This window comes from Rhizophagus irregularis, chromosome 1, assembly GCF_026210795.1.
Source record: "Rhizophagus irregularis chromosome 1, complete sequence".
Taxonomy (NCBI): domain Eukaryota; kingdom Fungi; phylum Glomeromycota; class Glomeromycetes; order Glomerales; family Glomeraceae; genus Rhizophagus; species Rhizophagus irregularis.
Genome location: NC_089429.1, coordinates 6,784,421 through 6,810,248, shown reverse-complemented (window position 1 = coordinate 6,810,248; position 25,828 = coordinate 6,784,421). Strand labels below are relative to the sequence as shown.

The following is a 25,828-nucleotide window of genomic DNA, read 5'->3' as shown; positions in this document are numbered from 1 at the left end:
TCATACCACTCCCAGTCCCCAAGGATCGCCTCCCCATCTATGTTCACTTAATGCATGCTCTATGGTTTCCCTCTCTTGGGGGTCCACGACCATCCCATTCCTAAGCATTTTCTCCATAATATAAAGCTGATCCTCGGTGAGGCGGTCTATCCATCTTTTATAGAAGTCGTTTACATCTTCAAATGTTATCCAGTCAACATTCCCTTTTTCGAATGGCTTTCCAAGAGCTCGGACATACCCGATCGTAGTGGCATAATTTTTCCACCTCTTATATGCCTCTTGACGAACTTCCTGCCACCACACTCTATCTACCTTACTCACTGCAATAAGGTCAGTATCCGGGATCTTTGCGACAATGCGTTCGACTATTTCTACTGGTAATTGGTCCAACATGATGTTATGTTACTTATACTATAGCTATCTTCAATTACTGTATGCCTATTACACATGGATAAAAAATATAGATTAAATTCATACAGAATCGTAGGACCACAGGAGCCGCTTATGCAAGAAGTTCTGTTAAGGTTTTCTCAGCCTCGTTTTTAGTAATAGCTCGCTTTGGGGGACCGGTTGATGAGTCCTTAGTCGCATTATAATACAATTCGAAGAGGGCCTCAAGCTTATCTAGGAGAGCTTGTTTATTCTTGTATGATTCGCGGATTTTTGCTATCTTAGCAGTATATGCCGCATTATCTGGGAAGAGTTTTCTGGCCACGAACTTCACATATGATACAGGAGAATTTGCCGTCTGGATTCGCTTGATATACTTCACGTGGTCCTGGACGAGGTAACTGGTTTTGCTAAACCCAGATACTAATGCGACTACTATAGTATCTTTTAATGCGCGGATAATCTTGGGGACAGTTTCGTCAGAGATAACACTAGGCTGAATGCGCGATGCCTCGTAAATAACCTTCTCACTAGTGCTGTCAGTGCTGTTAACAATGCTTGTGAATTCGGTATATGTTGACATGATTCTTTGTACTTTGTAAAAAATATAAATCTTCAGTTACCTGTTCATTCGAATGAGAAAAAATAAATATGAACCTCGGGGTTTACACTTGGGATACTGCGAGGCAGTAGAAGTGTCGCTCGGCCTTTTGTATCAATGGAGAGCCTGGTCTATATAACCAGGGGATAGCGACTTTCTGGATAATCCTAGCCGCTTTATTGTTCCTTCTTTCTATATATCTCCTAAAGGCTTTCTGGATCATTTCAGCATGATGAGTATAATAGTCGAAATTAAAATGCTTTGGGCAACTATATAAATGTAGTCGTACCGCTTGATCCATGGAAGCATCGGCTCCCCATCCGCGATCAATAAAAGATTTACAGTAGGTACAGTACCACCTATTTGGTAGTCGTGATACTATTCTCCTAATGTGCACAATATAAGCATATACAGCTTGACGAGACCTTGGATAAGGTAGCCGCCTATGAAAACCTATTCTACTACAAGTCTCATAATATTGCACAGCATTCTGAATGCGCTTAGCCCACGCGTGGAAACTTTCGTCATCTTGTCTACCTAATCCGTCGGTGTTTTGCATTTGGGTATCTCGTAAGATTACATATCCCATAGGTTTATTCAATTATGCCATCACGATATGTCAGTAAAAAATAAACCTACCAGTTCTTAGCAATCATGTCCAGATAACCTTGTTCGCATTTTTCACATGGCAGTATCCCGCGGTTTCAAACTTGAAAGTCTTTAGAGTCATATCTGCATTCTCTGAACAAGTGAAAAGCGCGGGGCTATCTGGCTGCTCTTCTAAAATAAATCCATCCGTATGGATACGTCGTACTTTATCCTTGTATGGTTGAATTGCCTCAGATGTGATTTTGCGACCACGTGCTAATAAGAATGGGGCGATCCTGGGATACTCACCTTTGAAGGGATTACCCGGGTTTGTGAACTGGAATCGCCACTGGTCAGATCCTACTGGTATGATAGAGTCGAGTGTATGGCCCTCTGGAAATGTAAACGGGTCTGTTTGATCTGCGGTGAGTGTCTTGTAATTACGCTTCCTCTGGCATAATGCTCCCCATAATGTGTTGAGGACTCGCTTTGCCACGCGGCCAGCTACGCCACCCTGGTTTTTAATTTTGAAGAGGAAGTGTACATACTCACCGAATATTACAGTTCCAGGGATTCTCGCTTCTCTATTATATATCAATGCATTTGGCTTCCCATCCTGTATTAACTGTATATTGAGACCAAGTTTTTTTGCTCGTTGTAAGTCGATGAATGTATAGATTCCCCTTTTATTCTGTCAGAAGAGAATATTATTCCCACTTACCTTGGCACGGAATAATCCATACAAGGCATAACCCCTGTGGTCAACAAAGTCATTAAGTGTCTGGAATTTACCCCGTCTGATTGGAAAGTTTGCATTCGATTGTTGAATACTCGGGTATAAACTTGTTGCATCGTACTGTCTTCCATAGCCCTTCCACTCGTTATCTGCCCAGATTAATCCTCCCATCATTGCATCACTTAACCACTCTGCTTCTATCGGGTCAAGAGGATCATTGGCTGGAATCCCTACACTTAATCGTTCGAATAACCAGAGAGCCGTTCTTTTGTAAGACCAGTTATGGTATGATAAGTCGATTCCTAAACCGAACTTCTTTGTCTCCTGTAGAAAGGAATTCTGCTCCTCGTGGATTCTCTGATATGCTTCTTCGAGAGTTTCATATACCCCAGTCTTACGGTTTTTCTCGACGGGAATGAAAGAACTCTTGGAATTCTTAGTTTTTTGAAACTGCCCAATTGTGCAAGACTTAACCGTTTTGCCGTTGTATATTGTGACTACATTATTGGTCCCATCTTCATGGTATACAATGGGTAAATTACGCTTTTTATCTAATTTACTGGAGTGGAGTCTTCCGGGATTTAACGCGAGGGAGTAATGGCCTTCTGACAGGATGAGAGTCGCACGTCTATCGGACTTACTCTTAGAGATTCGGGTAATGTCCCCCACAATATTAATTGCGAGACTTCCTGCGAGTTGTTCAACCTTGTCCATGCATGAAACTGGGATGGAAGCATCACGATTGAGACCTAATGCCTTTTTGATATACTCGGGCTTTTCGATTGACTTTGGCATTTTAGAGAATGTGCCGTAGATATATTTCAGGCATTCATACAGGCAATCATTTAGCTCCCCGTTGCAACCTCCTGCAACCGGTGGGGCATCTCTCACATAAATTATGAATCGTTCAAAATAATCAGGGTCTGCGTCATCCGGTAGTTGTGCTTCGTCGTAGTGATCCAAGAGTGAGAAAAGGCTAGCTGGTTGGTTTCCTGATGTCCATCCACCGGGTTTCCAGTTTTCATAGGGGAGCAGGATCTGAAATTTATGTGTCGGATACCGGGATTGGAGTCGCTGTCCAAGTTTTGCTATTGCTCCTCTGGAAAATCTTGCGCCTGAATACTGTAATTCTTTGATATCCGGTCTTGTAGGTAAAGCACGGACAATCTCTGAATAAACCATTTGATGTATTTATGAATTGTGTTCAGTTGTAATATAGGTTTTTTATACAAAAAATATAAGATAACTAAGAAGTGCTTATCTTATTAAAAGGAGTCAATCTTGCTGCATACACGATCAAGATCCTCTTCATCCCAGTCATCGATGAGTCCATTGGCGGCTTCCCATTCACGTTCCATATCAGTTTTTGGACGTTCCTCGGGGATCTCTCGCGCTTTACCCTTATCTGCCCTCATAGTTTCATAACCAGAGGGGGTGGGAATAATCTCGGCATCACGATTATCCTTGTATATTCTTATTAAATCTGCGAGTTCTTTACGGCTAGGTATTTTAGGTAAGTATCCATTATATTCGATCCAGTCCTTGAAGCAGTCTACTACCTCCATAAGGTAGTACTGGTACTCGTCCTCAATACGCGTTGTGGGACATTCCTCTATTTCAAACGCGAGTATTTCCCAGTCATATTCGTCTGACGCGTCTTGGTACTTGGCCCATAATTCCTTACTTGTATTGTAGAGATCATCGAAGGCCTGGTCTTTTGAATTTTTAACCCACGGTTTGCGATCCCATCGGTGTCTTTCATGCCAAGCCCAATGTGCTCGAGTGCCTTCCTTTGGTTCAGGATCCCGGTCAACTTCTGGTTCTGTGTCGGGTTCTGGGATAAATTGCTCTTCAGGAGCCGGTTCTGGGTCAGGCTTAGTGACAGATGCAGAAGATTCTGCGGGAGATTCGGGTTGTTGTTCAGGAGTTGGGTCCACAGTTGTAGTATCCGAGTCTGATAACAAGTTGTCTAAGACGTCGTAGTCATCATCTGGTTCAGGGGTGGGTTCTTCTTGGTCAGGTTCCTCGTCAGATAGATAACAGTCTGAGAAGTTATCTATAGGTTCATCGGTGTCTGACTCATTAGTATCTTCATCGGGATCCGGTTGTTCTTCCCTTAACTCTTGTTGACGTTCTTTTAAGTGGTCAGGCTTGGGTGGAAGCGGTGGAGGAGTCTTGCGAATTACAGGTGCGGGTTTTTCCTCAGCGGGTTCGGGTTTTTTCTCAGCGAGTTTCTTTTGTACGTCTTGTGGATTATTAGCAGGAATGCTATATATATTTGCCAAGAACTTCTCTAAGGCTTTGGGATCAGATGCGGGTTTCTTAGAAGTCTCTACATCTATTCCTTCTATGTCTATCTCGTCTATTTCATGAATCCAGTTTTTTCCGAGGAATTTCTTGTAAAGGTCCTCCCTGGATATACTATAGACACGGGTCAGTTTCTTATCTTTACGAACTAATTTGCTATTTATAGCCAACTCATTTGATAGGATTCTAGAAGCGTTTATCTTTGATAAGGGTGAAATACAATGTGTTTCGCAATATGAAGTATATACCCTATAAAATTCTTGAACAGGCAGGTCGGTCATATAATTTTTCATTACGAGGTATGTGTCCTTTATAAATTGGAATAGCGGTGGGAGAGTTGAGATGATATGTTCCTGTTTGGATGTTGTCATAGGTGGCGGATTTCCATTGAAGTCTGGGTAAGCATCCACGATGGCTCTCAAATAAGCATAGAACGCCTCACTGGCGCCTGGGTATTTCATAGCGTCACCGAGTTTTTTGAAATAGTTGAGGTCTCCCTTGCGGGATGGTGACACATCCAAGAACACTGTGCACCTATCATCATTCTCCACTCTGAGAGCATTTTCGTTAGTAAGGACGATAGTTGACATAAAGTTTTTGTAATGTGTTGGCGTCTTGTATTTTTCGTGGATTTCCATTATATCACTCGTTACTTTATCTTTCAAAGAGCGATACAGAGAATTCCACTGGCTTTTTTCTGTGGGCATTTCCTCGAGAAGAAGAAGAACCTTACCCTGTAATTGCCCATTGAAACTTCCAAGAATCGTCTGAGGATCGCTGGTCTTATAAACAAGTTGAGTGCCTAGGACGCTGCGCTGAATGAAATCTGTTATAATACCTTTGCCCCAACCCTGTCCGGATTTTAGATAGAGAATCGAGTACATCTTCCTTCCAGCTGCCACACCGGCTAACCACTTGATGATATACTCAGTGAGATTCCAATCACCCGAACACCAGATTTCCTGAATGTGAGAGAAGATAAATTTAACTGCGAGGTGAATTGTAGACTCAAAGGTGGATATTGGACGCAAGACGTGGAGAAATCCCGGAAAGATATTTAGATAGAGTTGGCCGGTTAAGGATCTGAAGATTCGCTGTTTATGGGGATCACAGGTTGCATTACATACATCGGTATTCTCGACCATAAACCACTTGTAGATGTTGAACTCGGTCTTTTGAGAGGGTCCTTGTTCAGGTTGTGTGTAGAATGCCTTCGTGATTGGACGGATAAGTTTACCAATATTTTTGTCAATAACGTGTTTCAAACTTTTACTATCCGGGTCCCACCAGAAAACCCCATGAGGATCTGCACAGGGAATGAAATAACTGCAAAGATACCTCTTGGCTTGATCGAGGTCACTTATACTCTTTGCAGCGACAATAAGCCGTTTAAGCTCATCGATACTGAAGGCTTTCTTTTGTTCACCGAATTTAGGGATAACTTGAGCTTGAGTGGTCATTTTTTCGTTCTGTCGAATCAGGATCTAATTTATAGTTACCTAATCTTCAATTGCCGAATATGTTTTTTCCAAAGATCCGCGCTCCTACCCGGTTATCCTCCTACAGATCTACAGGCCTTCTAGGGGTTATTAACCTACCTGTTCACTCGGTTTGTTATCTCACTGCCTCCAATAAGATAACGAACGGAATCCTGAAAGAGTAACGGATCGTAACGAATGTAACAGATCTGGGGGGTAAAATCAAAACTTTTTTCTGAGGGGGTGTCCTCTCCTATTATTCTGAAATATCTGTTACATCTGTTACATCTGTTACTCCCTTCTGATTCTATCGTATTTTCCTCTCTTTTTCCTTATTTTATCTGTTTTTTAGTATATTTTTAGTAACAGATGTAGTAACAGATAGTAACGGATCTTGGGTAACCCTGCCCCATGAAGGGGAGATGTAGGTACTGCGAGGCCACGAGGCCGAGGTGGGGTGAGCGCTAGCGAGACACACTACCAGCCCGACGACTGTCATTATATAACTCCCATCTTGCTTTTGTTGGGTATTGTAAATGAGAACAATAACTACATAGAACACATGGATACTGGGTAAGAATATCTTTATCAAATTAAGATTTCAAATTGAATAGTTTTGTAGAGAATTGCCAGGGTGGAAAATAAGCTCTAAAAGTTATATTTGAAGATGAAAAAGAGGATTGGATTAGAATACGAGAATAGTCTGCATTGGCAGTTTGATGTACTGCAAAACTTGAAAATAGAGAATTATCAAAGTCTTTATAATCAGAATAAGAATCAGATTCATCATCTGATAATTCAACTCTCTAACGATTAATGTTTAAATCTATAGTTTTTGAGAATTTTTTTATTTTAAGTTTTTGAGAATTTTATTTGTTTCAAGTTTTTGTGAATTTTATTTGTTTCAAGTTTTTAAGAATTTTTTTCATTTCAAAACTGAGCTGAATGTAAAATTATTTTTGTTCTATTTATATTAATTTAAAATATTTTATTATATCACTCAAGCAAAATGAAAAAAAAATTGAATGGCGCAGCAAATAAAAAATTGACCGAATGGGTCAGGTATACCCAGCCAAACACCTGATTCAACCCAATCAACAGTCAAAGACATTTTAAGTAAAATTTAACAAAAATTTTTTTTTATACCATAATATGTGGAATGATAACTTTAATCAATTCCATACCTGTTAGAAGCAGTTTAAATTTTATTTAATGAACTAAGAACAAACTGAATCAACGTTATGAAATACTTATTTCCTGTTTTTGTCTTATCCCATTCCACTTTTTCATCTTATAAATCTTTAATAATATCTACCACTTGATTTGGAGAAGTAAACTCCTGTATAGATGTCAATTCTATTTTTTATTATTTCTCATTTTATTAAGAAACTGGTTCTTTTTTGTATACATTTTTTATTAGTTTTTTTTATTTAGAAGAATGATTTTTAATTAGAATTGAAATTGTTTCTTTTTTTTTCAATTAATTAAAACAATTTTATTTCAAAAAAAATGATTACTTATTTAAAAGCTAAAAATATTACTTTCAAAATCGAATTAGATAATAGTGTAACTAAATATTATGTATTGATATAATTTGGCTGCGCTATTAGAACATATTTTAAAAAACTAATTATACAAATGGCGCAGTAGAATGAAATTAGAAGCTGAATTATGTACTGACATAATTTTGCTGTGCAATTTGAGTATAAATGTCAATTTTATTTGTTTTAATAAGAGAAGAAGAAAAAAAAAGGTAAAAGTGTTTGATAAAAAGAACGTGTTTGGTGTAAAAACTTTTAAAATCGAACGGTGCAGCAAATGAAATTAGTTAAATGGTGTAAAAACTTTAAAATTGAACGGCGCAGCAAATGAAATTAGGAGAATAATGATGCAGCTTAGATAATGAGGTAATGATGGCAGGACCCCGAAAAATACATATAAAGGTCACATGCAAGTTTGCTTAACCATATTAGTAAAATTTCCAAAAGTCATAAAATTTTATTTGCATAGATTTTGAGATTTTTTAAAAGGTTATATATATAGTTTGCGTAATAACAATCATTTTTATATATGTCATATATTTTAATTTGCGTAGTCAACGGTATTTTTTAATAAAATATATATATATATAATTCCAGCAGTCTTCTACTAATTAGCAGCATAACGCCTTGGAATTCCAGCGATTTTCTACTAATTAGCAGCATAACGCCTTGGAATTCCAGCGATTTTCTACTAATTAGCAGCATAATGCCTTGGAATTCCCTAATAAGCATAGTATAATACATAAATTTTTGAAAATACGTAATTGATGGCTAATCTGATTGATAATAGATAATTTTTTTTAATTTTTTGACTTTTAACAGACCGTTTTATTAAAAGAAAAACATAAAATAATTTTTTTTTGGTCTGTAACAAACCGTTTTATTCAATAAAAATTTTTTTTTGGCCTTTACTGTTATATTTTTTTAACAACAGGCCATTTTATTAAAAAAAAAATATTTGGTTTAGAATGTTATTAATATTCCTTTTTATTATTTTTCTTTAAAAGCAACTTCTTAAATCTAAAATTTATTATTTTAGATACCAATATCTTGGAAAAATATGAGTTAAGAGAAAAGTATAGTCAATTTTTTTGGGAATATTACCATACTAATATTCCTTTTACTTTTTTCTTAGGAACTTGGAATTCAGATTGGAACTTCAATGCTCACTGTAAGTAAAGAATTTTTTAGCTTTATTTTGTTTATTTTAGAAGTATTATTAACATTTCTATTGTTTTTTCTATTAGAAATGGTTTTTAGATTAAAACTAAACTGAAATTTTTAGTAAGTTGAAAATAGGGTGGAATTTTTTTTGTTTTATATGTGAAAGTAGTATTAATATTTTTTTTCTTTAGAAATAGGATTTTCTTTTAGAAATGATTTTATAAATTATATTGACTTTTCTTTAACTTTAAAATGTTATCAATATTCTAAGTTTTTGTTATAATTTATAAAAAAATAATGAACAATCTTTTTGTTTTAGTGTTAATACTTGAATTATCAAATAATTAAATATAGTAGTATAAATAAATACGTCAGTACAAATTAATTTATGCAATTTGGCATTATGCTAGCAATTGAAAATCAATTATACTGGAAGTATATTCTAAATACAACTAATTAAATTAAAAAAAAAGCCATGATTTCATTTTTTTAATATACAAATGTCATAAAAAAAATTTGCTTATTCTAATATAAATTATAAAGTCAAAAGTCAACTTTGCGTATTGATCTTAGTAAAAACATTTGCTTATTTTAAGGCAAAATTTTGCCGATCATCTCTGACTTTTATATGTATTTTTCGGGGTCCTATGATGGCACAGCTGAAAGAAATTAAATAATAATGAGGCAATGATGGCACAGCTGAAAGTAATTAGATAATAATTAGGTAATGATAGTACAGCTGAAAAAAAATGAAGTAATAATAGCGCAGCTAAATGAAATTAGATAATGATGACATAATTTGGCTGCACCATTAGAACAGAATAATTAGATATATTATTTCATTACGTCAATTCTGTACTTATTCAATATGATTATCATTTATCTTAATAAAAAAAAATCAAAAAAAAAATCAAAAAATTCCCATTTTATTAAGATGATTTATTTATCTTTGATATTTTTTTATAGAGAAAAAAAGAAGGAAATATTTTCAAAAAAAATTTTATTTATTATTCTTTTAGAACACTAGTAATATCATATAGGTTTATTTAGAGATAACAAAATTTTTTACATGAAATGGTGATATTGTAATTAATGGAAGCTTTATTTTTTTACCTTTTAGCCTCTTTTGCCTTTCCCACCTCTTCCGCCTCTCCCACCTTTCCCACTTTCTTGTCTATAATACGTACATTCCAATCTGAAAGGATCATTAACAGGATCGTTACCATTACCAGGATTGTTACCAAAATTGTTAGGATCATTATCAGGATCATTATTGGATTCTTCTAAATTACATAAATCTGATAATTTGCATTTTTGTGATCTATAGGTAGGAGTAGGAGATAAATGAGCTGTAGAAGGAGTCATTCTTGATGATTGATCTTGCTTCTCAGATTCTTTGAATTTTTTGTAATAAGATACGAATTTGGATTAGAGATGCAAACAAAACTATTTAGCCCAATTTAGCCCTATAGTATAATATAGCCAGATGAAACTGGGCGAAACTAAATATCAGCAAAAAATTTCTCCATTTTTTGTATTTGATAATATTTCAACATATTATAACATAATTATAATAGGTATACTTATTTTAAAAAATGCTATAGTTTTGTATTGCTTATAATAAAAATTTTATTTATTTGAAAAAGGCGAAATAGATAGTTTAGCCCTCACTTTTTCAAGATTAGGTTTTGTTTGCATCTCTAATTTGGATAGTTCATTGTTATCGGTAGTAGATTGGAAGGCTGGCTCATCATCATCAATAACGATCGAATTTTTCTTGTTAGAGTCATCAAATTCTTGAGTAAATTTTGATTAGGTTGAGAAAGTAAAAGATTATCGTCTATAATTATCGAACTTGTTCTTGTGCTAGAAACAGACCTTGAAGCTGATTCATTTCTTTTCAATGCAAAAGTGTTAACTGATTTCCTTGGAGATGTTGTTATAAAAGTTTAGTGATTCTGGTGGTGAAACCTCACATCATAATCAATTAGCTTGGTGTCAATTTGGATATATGTCTTATCGTTTATTAAGTAGATAGCTTCAAGAAAGCTGCCAATGAAAAAATTTGCGTAATCACCTTACTTGTCATTGAGAGAATCAAACCATTTTGTGTCTTTTGAGTAACCTACCTCAAAATTAATATAGTGAGCAGTTTGGTGAAATGGAGAATATATTAACGAACGAGTCTTAACAAAATTTATATCTTCGTAAGAAGTTAAGGGCTCTTCTGCAGATGTTGAGATATTTACAAACAGCCTTATTGAAGGAATTTGCATTAGATCCCACTTCAGATGTTCACTGTTTGGCCCACTTTCAGATCCATTAGACAAGCCATCTTGATGATAAGCTACTCACATGAAAAAAAATAAGTATATTTTTTAATTTTTATGGTTGTTTTAGCTACAAAAAATGCAATGTTACTGACCATTAATTTTTTTTCATCTAGTGTAAACTTCCCACCAAAGAGAACTAAATCTCCTTCTTTGAACTTTCATTATATTCATGATGAGCGTTAACTAACTGTTTGAAGGTGAAAGTATGAGTCTGGTTTGATATTTTTTCCCTATACAGGGTATTTCCGTTTACAGTATAGGCTGTTGATCTCAACCAGATGACAAGAGCAATTACTGATAATGTTGATGTCATTATTGAAATTTTTTCGTTAGAATGTAAAGAGGGAAGAAAATGAGTTTTTGAATTCATACTGGTTAAAATAAGGAGAAAGACATTCCATCTGGCAGCTATCCATATATGTAAATTAGCATTTCAGTTTGTATAAAAGAAAAATACTTCTTTTAGTGTGATCTTGTTTATGATTACCATATAATTGTTTTCTACATTTCCATTGAGCTGTTAACCAGCCCTACTTGATTCATAGATTTGACATTAGCATTGATTCAACATGGAATTTAATAATTAGTTCTTGTTCCATTTCTGAACTAAAAGTAAAAAAAGACCATTCTTCTGCCAGTTTATTAATTTAATCACTTCTTTTTCTTTACTATGACATCATATGTAAATAAATATGCTGTCAATACTCTGTCAATCCATATCGATTTTAACTAGTACATAATTACTATTGTAAGTTTGTTTATCAATATTAATAGTATAAACATAAAGTGATAATAATTAATTAATAAAATCTTTAATTTAAAATAGTAAATAGTTTCCAATTATTCTAATATTGTAGGATTTCATGTAGTGATACATCTCTAAAATGATACTACTCAATAAATAATTTTATCATAGAGATGATTTGAAAAAAAAATTGGAGAACAAAGAAGAATCAAAAAATTGCAGGTAGGAATTTCATAGTAAACAAATACATGGAATTTTTTTCCACTATTGAAATATCATTTCTTTGTATACCAAAGTTAAGGGATTATACCAAGATGCTTGCATGCATAAGGTTGTTATTCTCATATACCCATTTTCTATAAAATGTTTATATTGTAACTTGTTTCATTCTTCAAGTTTTAAATTCTAGTTATATTTTCTTTTTTGTAAGTATATTTGATACTTTTTAAAAATAAATTACATGTATTTAATAAAGAAAGAAATTATTTTATAATTATATTAAACAATCTAAATAATAATGATTAGATTTATAATTTGTATAGTAATTTTTTGGTATGATAATTTTGGTGAAAAAACTTTAATCATTATTTATTCGTCAATTTCTTTTGGACAACTAATTATTTTGATTTGATTGCAAGCTGATTCTTGTTGTTAATTCTTATATAAGGATTAGTAAAACATTTGCGACTTGTGGATCATAGTGTTCTAAAAGAGTCAGATTACATTGGGATGGACCAACATGTGAATTCTTGGTATAGAAATAGCAGTATCAACTCAAGCGAACAACTGCATTGTAAGTATATCTCAGCAGATGTTTATCATTAAATTTTTTAGTTTCATAAGAGATTATTATAATAGTAATTTGTGAGGAAGTATTTAAGAAAGGAATTTTTGATCACGATTTTCATTTAGGTTCAAATTATTGAAAAGCAGTCCGGATAAAAATAAAGATAAATAAATTATATAGATAAAGGTATTCTTTTCAATTATCATAAATTATATTATTATCTTTGATAAAACCAATTTCTATATATTGGATCTCGTTTTCTTTATCTTTCTTCATAAATAAATTAAATATTTAGTAAGTTTCTATATAATGAAGATTCTTTAAAAGGTTTTTCATAGTTTTATTTGAGAATATTTTTTGGAATGGTTTTTTGCTATGTAAATTTCACGAATTTACTACTGTTACAGGTAATATGAATGAATTATAAATAGGGGGGTTTTCATTATTTTCAAAATATTTTAATTCTGTATCATGATCTTTATGGGGTTTGTATTATATTAAATATCACAAATTTACTGCTATTAAACCAGGCAATTATAACCTCTAAAGCTAATATGGCTTCATATGTTGTGCATAAACTTTTTTGAATAATGTGCACTTTTGTGTATAAGGATAATCTGAATTTCCAACACTACTGTTGCCAAATCATAGATGTTTGTTTCATTTTAAAAAAAATATATAATTTTGATTTGGCAAAGGTGTGGTTGTTAAGTAAATGAATTGTGAACATAAAGTTTTTCATTCATTAACTTATAATTACTACATATAATATCATTAAAATCAGTAAAAATATCCTAAATATTCTTGAGATATATATAATTCATTTACTTATTATTATAAGTGAATAAAAAGATATAAAGTTTTTGTTAAACTTATACTTTCATTCCGAATAACTAATATATTTAATTTAATTGAAAACTGGAATTTGACATTTGTACTTAATGTAACTCATATATAATGAAATAAGAAGAAAGTAATTTTGGCTTTTTTGGGATATACTTTTTTTTGTTCCAACTTTTTTTTATTGGTTGAAGTATATAGGGAAAAAGAAGTTTAATTAATTTATAACACTTAATAACTATATTATACTAAATATATGCATATAATCTTAAGTATCTTTATTTTTTATTGTAACTGGTATTATTCTGTATAAATATTAATAAATCTATCAATACAATGAGTTTCATTGAGATAATAAGCTTTACTGAGTGTCCATTGATATAAGTCACCAGAGCATAGAGAAATAAATGGTCTTCAATAGCATCATAATGTTATAACAGTAGATAGTATATAAATATTTTTTGGTCATTATTAGATTAATTAAATTAGTTACAGTCCTTTTTTTTGTTTATTAAACCAATTACAGTTTACTCTAAATATGTAAAATGCAATATAATGCTCACAGTTGAGATTTTGGTAAATTATTTCATATTGGAATAAGTAAATATTGTTCATTTATAGTAGTAATAAAAGAAAATATAGAGTTTAGCAATTCTAACATGACTTTTTATCAGACTTCAATACGTCTATTAATTCGGCATCAAATAATTTTTATCTGTATAGGATTCGTAAATTTTATGAAATTACCGTTTAAGGTAATTGATGGGTTGCCTTTGATTAATGTAAATAAGTATTTGAGAGAATTTGTAAATCAGAATGCTTGCTTGTATGTATTATATGTATACTGTAATTATTTGTTTTATATTTAACAGTGATGGCATAAAAAAATATACTAATTTGGTAAAATTATAAAATTATCTCATTTGAATCTGAATCATATATATCATTATTTTTGATACATTTTGTTGGTGAGGGATGAGAAAGATGGTGTAATAATAACTTATAAAAAAGAAATACTTTGTTTGAATGTGTTTAATTATATATAGATAAACAATTTGTTTTAATTTATGCAAGTCTTATAAATATTTTAATTGGTATTAACATATTGTATACCATACTTTGATATTTAAATATGTAATAACTAATATAATTATGCAATAAAATTATTAGATGGTTTGATACTTTGATTATTTGAGAATAAAATGAAAAGAAAAAAAGAAGAAAAGGGGAAAAGGAAAAGGGGGGATAATTAGTTGAATCATGAATTTTGAACTATTTATATTTTAAAATTAATAGCCAATAAAACACTTTACCATGATAAGTGACATCAAGACGGAATCTGCCACATAACGTAAAGTTCAAAGCCAACACACAGCCGCAAACATATGATGTAATATTAACGATTCTAAGTAAAATATGATAAATTAACCTAAAGTTTTTAATTTAAGTACTTTATTAAATCTTCATTAGAATTATAATAACTAAATATTGACACTATTTTGTTTTAAAATTAAAAATTCAGAACGTATTCCTAATTAAAATAAATTATTTCATCATCTCAAATCTCGATTACTTTACTTTTATTACTCTATAAAAAGAAGCATCCAATCATAAAATGTACCTTAAAATTAATTAGAAATGTCGGGAATATTCCAGAAATATTCCCATGAATTTGTAATATATAATGTGCATTAGACACTGGGACACATTAGATAACATAAGAGATTCGTTTAATATTGTCTAATAAATTTGTTATAATAATTTTAATATAGTATTTTCTAATTACAAAACAAATTTCTATAAAAAATCATCAGATTATAACCTAATATCATCAGTTGATTATTTAATAGACTGAATTGTGGAAGAAATGTGATTTCAATATATAAGTAAATGAGATATTATTGAAATAACGATTGCGCATCCATCCATTCTATTGTGTTATTTTAATTATATATATATATATATACGATATTTGAATAAGTTCATAAACTACCTAGTACCTAACTAGCTTATTATAACAATAATTTCCGCATCAAGCCACGTAGCAAGTTATTTAATTTTAAATATATTTAAAACTATATATATTGAATTAGAATAATAATCCTTTATGTCTGTCCATGTTATTATTAATATTATGCACTTTTTTTTATTTACCGATAAAACTTTTATTAAACATAAAACATGAAAAAGTCTTTGATTATTTAATTGCGCTGTAAGAGAAAAAAAATTAATATGGCTGTGGTCGGTATAACGGTATTCTACCCGTGAAGGCGAAGTAAATCTGAATCACATCATAGTTTTGATCACATGCAAATCATGATATCTCTGTGTAACACGATTAGAATATTTTTTATTTGTGTCTCTGATTGATTTAAAATTTAGGTGGTTTTTGAACTAATTCTCAGTAGAATTTTGAGCCCGGAATTATTTACTGTTTTAAAAAATCTAATCAGAGCAGCTCTCGTGCCGCTCAAATGTTAGTAACTATTTTTTTAAAAAAAAAATCCTTATTGACCTGAACAAATTTAACTTTGACACCCTACGTTCCCATCTATAGATTTAAACGATATTACTCATACTTATCAGTTAAAAAAACTAAGTATTAAAAATAAACAAGTTAACGTTAAACATGGCAAGGAACTATAATCATAATATTATTAGAACTGTAATAATTCTGACTTTTTTTAATTAAGTTGGTTTATACTACCATACAGTATTATAATTATGATACATAGTTTTTAAGATTTAAAGAGAATTTCTAAATTTTAACCAGTGGAAAAATTACTGGTAGATCATGGTGTATTAAATATTCATGTGATTTATTATGACGATGCAATTTCATTTGGCTCGCTTTGCTCGCCGGGGTTTTTCTAGCCAAGTCATAACTTTCATTTTATTTCAAAATTTTTCATTATATAACATGTCTATAAAAAAAATGAGAAATTACTCTTAACTAGCTATTAACATAATTTTTTTTATTTAGTAAAGGTCTAAAGGATGATCATTTTCGGTTTATTTTGCTTGTTAATCATTTTAAGCTTAATTATCTGATTGTTATTTATTTTTTGGTTCAAAAAATAAAAAAAAAAATATGTATCTGAATTTATTGTTTTATTAATTTCATTAAAAATTTTTGTTTATTTATTATTTATTATTTGATTTTCAGAAATTGCGCTTCAATTAGAATTTCCAACGAAGAAAATGAACGTGATTTTAAACATTGTCAGCAAAGTGTTGATATTTGACTTTCTTTTACTATTTAGATTTCCGAATTAGAGTTTCAAACCAGAGTTATTTTAACCTGTAAAATATCCAGATTCCTCGAATCATGAAACGCGAAGGAACTGAATCGGATCTTCGGATTTATTTATATATCCGGTTCCCTCGTTGCATCCAGATTCATTATATCCGGTTCTTCATTTGGTATCCGGATTTTGACGAAGTCTATTTCACCGAAACCTATTTCGCCAAAGGAATATTTCACTGAAGGGATATTTCGCCAAAAAGATTTTCGCTGAAAGGACGTCTCGCCGAAATACCATTTCACCAAAACCCCATTTCGCCGAAAAATTATTTATTCCATTTGGTTATTTTATTGTTTTTATACTAAATACATAAAAGTTGAATTAGTTAATTTTTATTAAATTTATCTCGTTTGTTTTTATAACATATTAATAGACTTTTTTTACTTACTTTTTCGTGAATAAATGTTTTCAGGAAATAAAGTTATCAATTAATATCAGCTACTTGAATGTTAAAGTGATAATACCCTGGAAAAAAAAAAAGTTTTAATTTTATTTTCATTGCGCGATGAATATTTTTTTATTAAAATGTTAATCGCTACCGTTTTCAGCATAATGGCACTTTCGGCAAAACATCCTTTCGGCGAAATGTCCCTTCGGTGAAACGTCCTTCGGTGAAACGTCCCTTTGGTGAAATATCCCTTCGGTGAGGCGATTAAATGTACTGTAACCCTAAATTATTAAAACATTACGATATCAAACTTAGAGTTTTGTTTCAATTATGACAATTTTTATAATAAGGCAATTATATCACGAATTTATGTATTATAATATTATTATTATATTAAAAAAAGATATATTATAATTATTGGCAGGTTATAAAATACAATATAAATACAATTTCACTACGTCTGTATAATATAAAAACAACCAATTGTAACCTGTGCATGTAGTATTAAATCTTATAGCCGTCAACGTAATTTTGATGGAGGGCGGTGCTCATCTTATAATGCCTTAACTCCGACCGATTTCATAATCATATCTACTAAAACGTTTTATTATACTGTATGATGTATGAAGATAAAATACGTAATACAATTTCAAATTCTTTATTTTTTTTAAAAAAAAAAAGAAAATGAATTGAGAAGAATATTTTATTAAATTTGTTCATATTACGGTAACTATTTTCCTTTGACAAGATACCTCCCTTATTTTTTTTTAAAAAAAAATATAAACAAAAAATGACATGACCAGATGACCAATTCTAAAATGCCAAGCATACATCGGAGTTCTTAAAAAATATAATCTTTTATTCTTTTATAATAGTTATTAATTAAAAACATAATAAATTGATCAACCTATTAAGGATTTTGAAAATCTTTTTTTTGTATGCAAAATTCATTATTCGTTTATTTGATATGTTTCATATATGGTTGTACCAATTAGGTTTAATAAGCGCATATTTCAATAATAATGAAAAATTTTTAAATCATTGTTGGTTATTCCTTATTTAGAATTTCATAATTAAAAAAATTAAAAAAAACTTCCGAAGTACGCCCTCGATGATCATCACATTGTTATGTTGTACTACTTTAAATTGCTTCACGTGATATACGAATTTGTTATTTTTAAAAAAAAAACTTCCTTGTTAAATTCTATTAAATTTTATTGCTACACGAAATTTAACAAACAAAAATATACCAATTAAAATTTAGGATAAAGTGTATTACAATTTAATAACAATAGGTTTGAACCAATCATACAAGGAAACATTCCCGGAATAATTTTATACGTCCACAAATAAGATATATAAAATTTTGTTTGGATAATTTGGCAAATATTTATACATAAATAAATTAATCGGTAAAGCTATCGATGATCACTTAATCTATTATTAATGAACAATAGAACAAAGTAATTTAATTAATTTACGTATAACCATTTTTGGTTATTTTTCATAGTTTGCAAAATTATTTGTATTAGTCATAAAACTCAGAACACTGTAGACGGGTAATTTCCCTGATGTTATGATGAAATTTCATTAACCGTTTTATCGTAAAAATAGATATATAAGCGCCTAAATTTATTTCATGTTTTTTTTCAAAAAAAAAAATTAAATAAAATATAATAAAATAAAAATATCCCCCATTATTTAGAAAAAACTTTTTAAAATTGTTAAAATGGTAGAAATCAAATTTCAAGTGCAGTCCTTGGCAACATCTCTAATTAAGAGATTAAATAGGGAAAATATTTTCCCCCCATTACTTAATGATCCTGAATCATTCGTTGCTCCGACTGGATCAAGAGCAAAAAGGCCTTTTAATTCATTCTTAATATTCAGACGAAATGTTTGCAAAGAGGCGAACAGAAAAGGAACCCGTAATATGCGTGTAATAAGCAAAGCAGCCGGTGTATTATGGAATGATGCAACCCCTGAAGAAAAAAAAGAATATAAAACGCTAGCCAAACGCGTTCATGAAATTCATGAGTTAAGAAATACAACTTCGTTTAAAATTGAATTAACAGGCCAACCTCCGAAAGCACCATCTATTTCTCGTCCACTACCTTTACCCTTTCCATCCTCCATGCTATCCTCTATGCTCGAAACACTTCCAAATTCTGATCAGTCAAATACTACAGGCACGCTTTTTAATAATGATAATAAAATTATCATATTTAATTATAAGGATCCTGATGGGGAATTTCACATTCTTCCATACGATGGATTCAATCATCTGGAATAGTTTTATAATAGTTTTCCTTTAGTTTGAAAATTTTATTCATTTATCAATTTTATTCATTTATCAATTTTATTCATTTACCAATTTTATTTTTTACTCACTAAATAAGTTGTTCACAATAATTATTAATTCTTTCTATAAAATGTACTGAATAAATTTTTATATTTTTTATCTCATTGGGAACATTTGCTGGCCGAGTGGAGTGCTTTACTGGGAATGTTTTATGTTTACGTAAAATCTAAATTCCATAATAAAACATCGATCCCTATGAGGGTAAATTATAAAAAAATAAAAACAAGATAAATTTTATAATTATAAATTACAGAATTTAAAAAGTTTACGATTATTAAAAGTATTTAATAATATATTATAGTATGCGAGCAATACCACTTATTTTTACATGGTTTAATGGGACGACTGGACGTAACAAAATTTTAGCCGATCACCCATTAATCATGTGATATTGCTCGCGTGCTATAATATTATTATCGTGCGACGATACAGTTTTTTTTGGAAAAAAACATTGATATATCAAAATATTGATAATGCGGGCCAAATCTAGTTCTTGCCAGCATTATGGTTAACTTTTTAGCCAACCAATAATAATTTCAAAACTCATATGATCGTTAACTCAGCCAAACTTACGGTGCTGGGCAAAATTAAGTATCAAGGTAACCAAAATATCAGTATATTTTGTTATACATTACTATAAAGGGACAAGGGAATTGTATCGATATATGTTATATCGTGAAATTATATATAATATGAGGTTTAGTTGCGAAACGGGATAAAGGAAATTCATCGGTATAATAATTAGAATTTTAGATTACATAGTTAAGTAATAGATTTTTAATTTTATTTTATTTTATTTTCTCTGTGGTTAAATAATTATGTAAGCTTTTATTATAATTGATTATAATTAATAAACGCGTTACTAATTTAAAAAAAAAAAATCATCGGTATATGTCAATTATCGGTATATAAACTATCGGTATATCGAGGTTAGACTGTACTACCTATCTTGATAAATTCTTAATGTTAAAGATATACGATTTTCAATGATCCCCCTTATGTTTTAACTTTACGTCGGCGGACACATTATTGATTTTAATACAATGTCTCTATTTCCTTATTTCTCAAATGCGTTCCATATTGAATCTTCTTTGTAAAGCTAATATCTACATTTATTATAATTATGTATTTTTTTAATTAAAAAAAAATGGATAATAGTAACATTCTTACTTCACGCGCTTTATCTTCAATTCACGTCTTGCTCATCTTCTAATTTTAATTTTAGTATCCCTATGACCAAACGTGTACAATAAACCAATAAAAAAAGTCAGTTATTCAATCCTTATAAAAAAAAAATGTACGGAAATTGCCATCAGAAAATGTCTAGGAGGCTCGGTCTGGTGTCCGAAAAGTGTCCGGAATATTGCAATTTTCCGGACATCTTTCATTTTCCGGACACTCTCGACGACAATTTCCGGATATTCTATTTTTATAGGGCAAAATAAATGCAATTAATGCGAAAGAAATCAATATAATTGGAGAGAAGGCAACAAACAAATCAGAAAAAAATTATAAGTAGTAGGTCAGACCAAAAAAAAAATACATCGCAAGTAGGATGCGTGCGCAAAAACAAAACGAAATAATTGTCGACGACAATTAATAATGAAAAAATAATAAGTAGGAATTAATATAAATTACTCAAAGTTGTAATATTGGTGTCGCTTTCTTCTGACATTTGAGACGTAATTTTATCATTAAAATAAATTTAATTTATATATATATAACGCTTGTTAAATTAATGAGAATTACAATATTATCACGTTGATTACAATTAACAAAATTTATTTGATTAAAAAGATAAATAAAAATTAGTTCTATTCTCTATTATTTTCTATTCTCGTCTTTATATTATAAAAATAAATAAATAAAAATAAAAACTTAATTAAATAAATAAAAAGTACAAATCGTGGGTAAATTTAAAGGAAAAAACTTAATTTCTTTGAATGAAATAAACCATAAGTTCTAAAAACAAGGGTTTCGCAGGTGATTATTTATGACACCCGCTAGATGTTAAATATTTGGTTTGTTCATTCACATAATTTTTAATTTAAAAAAAAACGCGGTTTTCATTCTCTGGCATTATCCATTAATACTAAGTTTGGTTTCACAATTATTTCCTGGCATCTATTAATATTAGTTTATCATTAGTTGTTAAAAAAAAAATTGGTTCTTTAAATCGGATTCAGCTTTGGATTAAGGTCAATTAAGTATCTTCGCCCTCTATTAATGAATGTTGAAATCTTTTTTGTAAATTAAAAGGGAAAGGAAGTTTGTTAAAGTTTATAATTACATTGTAAAGTGATAAATGAGAAAATAGTCACTTACAGATATAGTTGATTCTAATTTCTAAGCACTAGATTGTTTGAATAGATTTAATTAACGTTAAGAATTCGATTGTTGAATAGGTTAAATTTGAGTTTGGTTGATTCTAAGCAATTGGCTGTCGAATGGTTGTTTTGATTGATTCTAATGGTGTTTGGTTGATTCTAGTATTCGATAAGTTATCAATCAGGTTACTACCTTCCTTTCGGTAACTTATTATTCATTCTATAATACTCTGACTCGCTGTAAAAATAAAAAAAAAATATGTATCAAAATGATTGGAATAATTAATTGTTATCGCCAAACAACTTCTTACCAGAGGAAACTCGCGAATGAAGAGCTTAAAGAGAATTCAATGAATTGGGGCCCATTATATAGACCTTGGCAGTAAATAAATTAATGATAAAAAACTTGTTTTTTGAAAAAAGAGGCTTACAGACATGCTGCATCATTAAGAAGAGATCATAGTAAGTGGATTCATAAAAAGATTTTAAATGAAACTTTGCAGACGGGAAGCGAGATATTGAGACATCCCATAATTAGCCCCAAAAAGCCTTCAAAAGCCAATCTATAACTGCGACCATGCTGGCTTGTCGTAAATTTTACTGCACTTGTGACTATGAGCGAATTATTCTACTATTCAATCAACATAACCGGGAAGATCCTTGGGCAGTGCTAGCATAGACGACAACCAAGAAACAGCTAAGGACTAACAAGCCAGAAATTTACATAGATGTAATCTGGTTACGAATCGGTTGAACGATTATATTTGTATAGATAAACAAGTTATACACTAGAATCAAAAATGATCAGCCCTAACGGTTGATCATTTATACCCGTAATACGCCACAATTTCACATAAATCAATGAATAATGTAAATCTTTTGATTGATATGATAAATTTCATGTGAAGATCAGATATTTTTAAAATAGAATCTTCTTAGACTAATTATTTATATTACTTATATTATAAAGGATAGTTTCCTTGTTTTATCCATGTCTTGTTTACTTCTTCGAGGAATTTAAAAGACCTGTTCCATGCGTGCTGCACTTAAAGCTGTTGTTCCCGTTTTTTAAAAAGGTATTAACGATATGTAAGGAACAATGATTCATCCGTACTGGGAAAAATCAGATTGCGCATTTCTGCAGAGTCTGTTTCTGCGCAAATCTGAGGACATGCCGTTACGCGTCACAAAAAATTAAAAGAATTTCTGCGCAGATCTGTAAGCAAAAAGTTCTCAAAAATGATTCTGCGAAATTCTTTAACAATTTTATTTAATTATTGTAATTGTTTATTTACTATCTCATTATATAGTAAGTGCAATCATGTATTTTAATTAGTATTTCACAATTTGTGAGCAATAGTAAAAAATAATAGGATGAACTCGCCATTTCATTCACTTAAGATTTTGAAATAGAAACCTACAGAAAAATAACAAACTGCGTTAACACGATCTCACTTTCAGTCCTTCAAAGAAGTTGGAATCCTGAAAATCCTGCAAAAAGAAACTGAAATGTTAGTATCATTTCGTTAAAAAACCTAAATAATAAGAAGGAAGATACAATATAAATTTTCGAAGTCATACCTAATTTCAAAGAAAATAATATACCTTCAAAAATGGCGTCCAAGTCCAGGAAGCTGACTGACTGTAAGAAAAGCAGAGAAAATGCGAAATGCCAACTAGTGTTTCGTTTTAACAAAAGAACTAAAAATTAAAAAAAATTGAAGTGCTCAAAAAGCGTCTAAAAAGCCGTATACGAACCTACAAAAGAGAAAATCGAAATGCATTACATTTCGTTATAAAAAACTTTTTTTGAAAGTAAATACCTTCGAAATTCTATACATTCCATCCAATTTTGATTTAATTGTAAGTCCTAAAGAGGAAAATGAAATAAGACATTTTCTTAAAAAATAAAAAAAGCAAATATCTGTAAAAAATATGTCGAATTCGACGAACTTACCAATTATGTTCGTTCAAGATTTCGAAATCTTAAAACCTAAATAAAGAATAAACGAAGCGTTAATAAACATTTCGATAAAAAAATTAAAGAAAAATCAATTCGAAGATTCTACCAGAGTTCAGAACAAAAAAACAAAACGAAGTTGTTAGCTAACGTTTGATTCAGTAAAATAACAAAAATTATTAACTTCGAAGTTTCAATACCTTCGAAACGTTGAAATAGCATCCCGCGTTCCAAATAGAATTTCGAAAGTTTATCTTCGAAATAGGAATCAAGTACCTGTTTTCGGCTTCTTTTGTAAAGTTTTATCCTCATTAAATCCAACGTCTGAAACCTATAAAAAGAATGAAGTGGCAATTAATAACGTTTCATATAAAAAAATTTCGAATTAGTAATACCTTCAAAATCTTTCATAAGCTTACTGTCCAAAGATCGGCCAAAACCTGGAAAAGATGAAACGTTAGTTACTAACGCCTATTTATTAAAAAAGATACAAATAAAAAAAGACTATTTACCTCCGAATATCGAATGAAATTGTGTGGTTCGATTAGTTAACTTCAAAATTATTCACCTTTTTTAGATATATTTACACAGGTGAACTTAACTTAAAAAACATCTAGGCGAAATTAATTTTTTTTTTTTGAGCTATAAAATTAACTGAAAACAACTTAATCAAATAATAAAATTAGTATCTTACCTTAGAACTATATCAAAACGGGTAAAGTAATATAGTAATATTTGATTTACTAAACATAATCATGTGATAAAAGTGCCCTTTTAAAGTATCAAAAGACGGAAAATTACCAAGTGCTTTTCGCCAACTCGCATGAAATACAACAAATAGAAATAAATTAGGGAAAGGTTTTTTTTGATCATTTAAACTTACTGTATTTTCAAGAGAATAAATTTTTGTAATTTAATCTGACAGCTCTGTAAATATAGTAAATGTATTAGCCAATATGTATAGTGTACTACTGTGCCATGGTCTTAAAGAAAATATTTATTGTGGCTGGTAATTATTCTTTATTCTCTATTAAACCATATTGGATTAAGATCATTTTTGCAAACAATAATAAAATTTTCTGATTTGACGGTAAATCTTGAAGGTCTTAAAGGTGGCGCTCCGATCTCTGGTTGATTTATAATTATTTTTTGTTTATTTGTTATTAAGTAATATATATTGTAAAAAAAAAATAAATAAATAAATAAAAAATAAAAAAAATGTATAATTTTTTCGTCTTGTTTTATTCTCAGTTCAGTTGTTCAATTTTAATCTGGCAAAATCAATCACGTATGTCTCGGTAGTCGGTAGCATCACCAGGAAAAAGATTATAATTGGTACAAGTACGATGCAGATATGGGTACAGTTGCAAGATCGTCACAGGTACAATTCAATTCGTACCAACAGTACCTAGTACCCACAACCCTTCATTTTTAACATAAAATTTTTGTCTTTACATAAAAAATATATACAGTATATATATAAATTTATAAATATAATAAAATTGCAAAATTATTTATCGCAGTTTTCAGAATTCTGTGTACGTTGTGATTTCTGAGTGATTATAATTACAGGACGATTACAGGCGGTAATCGTCCTGTAATCTAATGATTTTTTTATCAGATGACCTATAAGGGGTAGCACAATTTTGAAAAGCGCAATAAATAAGCTCTTTTCCAATGCATGTTACCAAATGTTACATGCGTATATGGCGGCACATGTAAATGTAATTGTAATAGATTACTTTTTATATAATAAGAATACTTTAAATAATGCTTTACTTTATATGGAAAAGCACTGTATTTTTTTTTGTAAATATTCTAATTTAAAAATTATCCTGCATTTTAAAATGAAATTGTATTTAGTATAGCATATATTGTCATTTTTGACACTTCTATGGACTCATATTATATAGATTACTATTATTACTAGATGATTACGGTAAATTCAGTTTATTATCAAATAAGAATATATTAAA

The 25,828-nt window shown here is 30.4% G+C and overlaps 6 protein-coding genes across 6 annotated transcripts; 1 reads left to right on the top strand and 5 right to left on the bottom strand.

Moving 5' to 3' along the window:
• OCT59_001392 (uncharacterized protein) lies at positions 1–393 on the bottom strand (the record flags this gene model as incomplete). Its single annotated transcript, XM_066139533.1, has 1 exon — positions 1–393. The coding sequence occupies one exon, from the start codon at positions 391–393 to the stop codon at positions 1–3; it is 393 nt and encodes a 130-aa protein (XP_065988931.1).
• A 109-nt stretch (positions 394–502) lies between these two features.
• Positions 503–973, bottom strand: OCT59_001391 (uncharacterized protein; the record flags this gene model as incomplete). The annotated part of the gene is made up of 1 exon (XM_066139532.1): positions 503–973. The coding sequence occupies one exon, from the start codon at positions 971–973 to the stop codon at positions 503–505; it is 471 nt and encodes a 156-aa protein (XP_065988930.1).
• Positions 974–1,055: 82 nt separating this feature from the next.
• On the bottom strand, positions 1,056–1,550 carry OCT59_001390 (uncharacterized protein; the record flags this gene model as incomplete). The annotated part of the gene is made up of 1 exon (XM_066139531.1): positions 1,056–1,550. One exon carries the CDS (start codon positions 1,548–1,550, stop codon positions 1,056–1,058), a length of 495 nt encoding a protein of 164 aa, XP_065988929.1.
• Positions 1,551–1,643: 93 nt separating this feature from the next.
• OCT59_001389 (uncharacterized protein) lies at positions 1,644–3,497 on the bottom strand (the record flags this gene model as incomplete). Its single annotated transcript, XM_066139530.1, has 2 exons — positions 1,644–2,204; positions 2,301–3,497. 2 exons carry the CDS (start codon positions 3,495–3,497, stop codon positions 1,644–1,646), a joined length of 1,758 nt encoding a protein of 585 aa, XP_065988928.1.
• A 6,325-nt stretch (positions 3,498–9,822) lies between these two features.
• On the bottom strand, positions 9,823–10,170 carry OCT59_001388 (uncharacterized protein; the record flags this gene model as incomplete). The annotated part of the gene is made up of 1 exon (XM_066139529.1): positions 9,823–10,170. The coding sequence occupies one exon, from the start codon at positions 10,168–10,170 to the stop codon at positions 9,922–9,924; it is 249 nt and encodes an 82-aa protein (XP_065988927.1). The 3' UTR covers positions 9,823–9,921.
• An 8,762-nt stretch (positions 10,171–18,932) lies between these two features.
• Positions 18,933–19,496, top strand: OCT59_001387 (uncharacterized protein; the record flags this gene model as incomplete). The annotated part of the gene is made up of 1 exon (XM_025329752.1): positions 18,933–19,496. One exon carries the CDS (start codon positions 18,933–18,935, stop codon positions 19,494–19,496), a length of 564 nt encoding a protein of 187 aa, XP_025181363.1.
• Between the last annotated feature and the right edge of the window lie 6,332 nt (positions 19,497–25,828).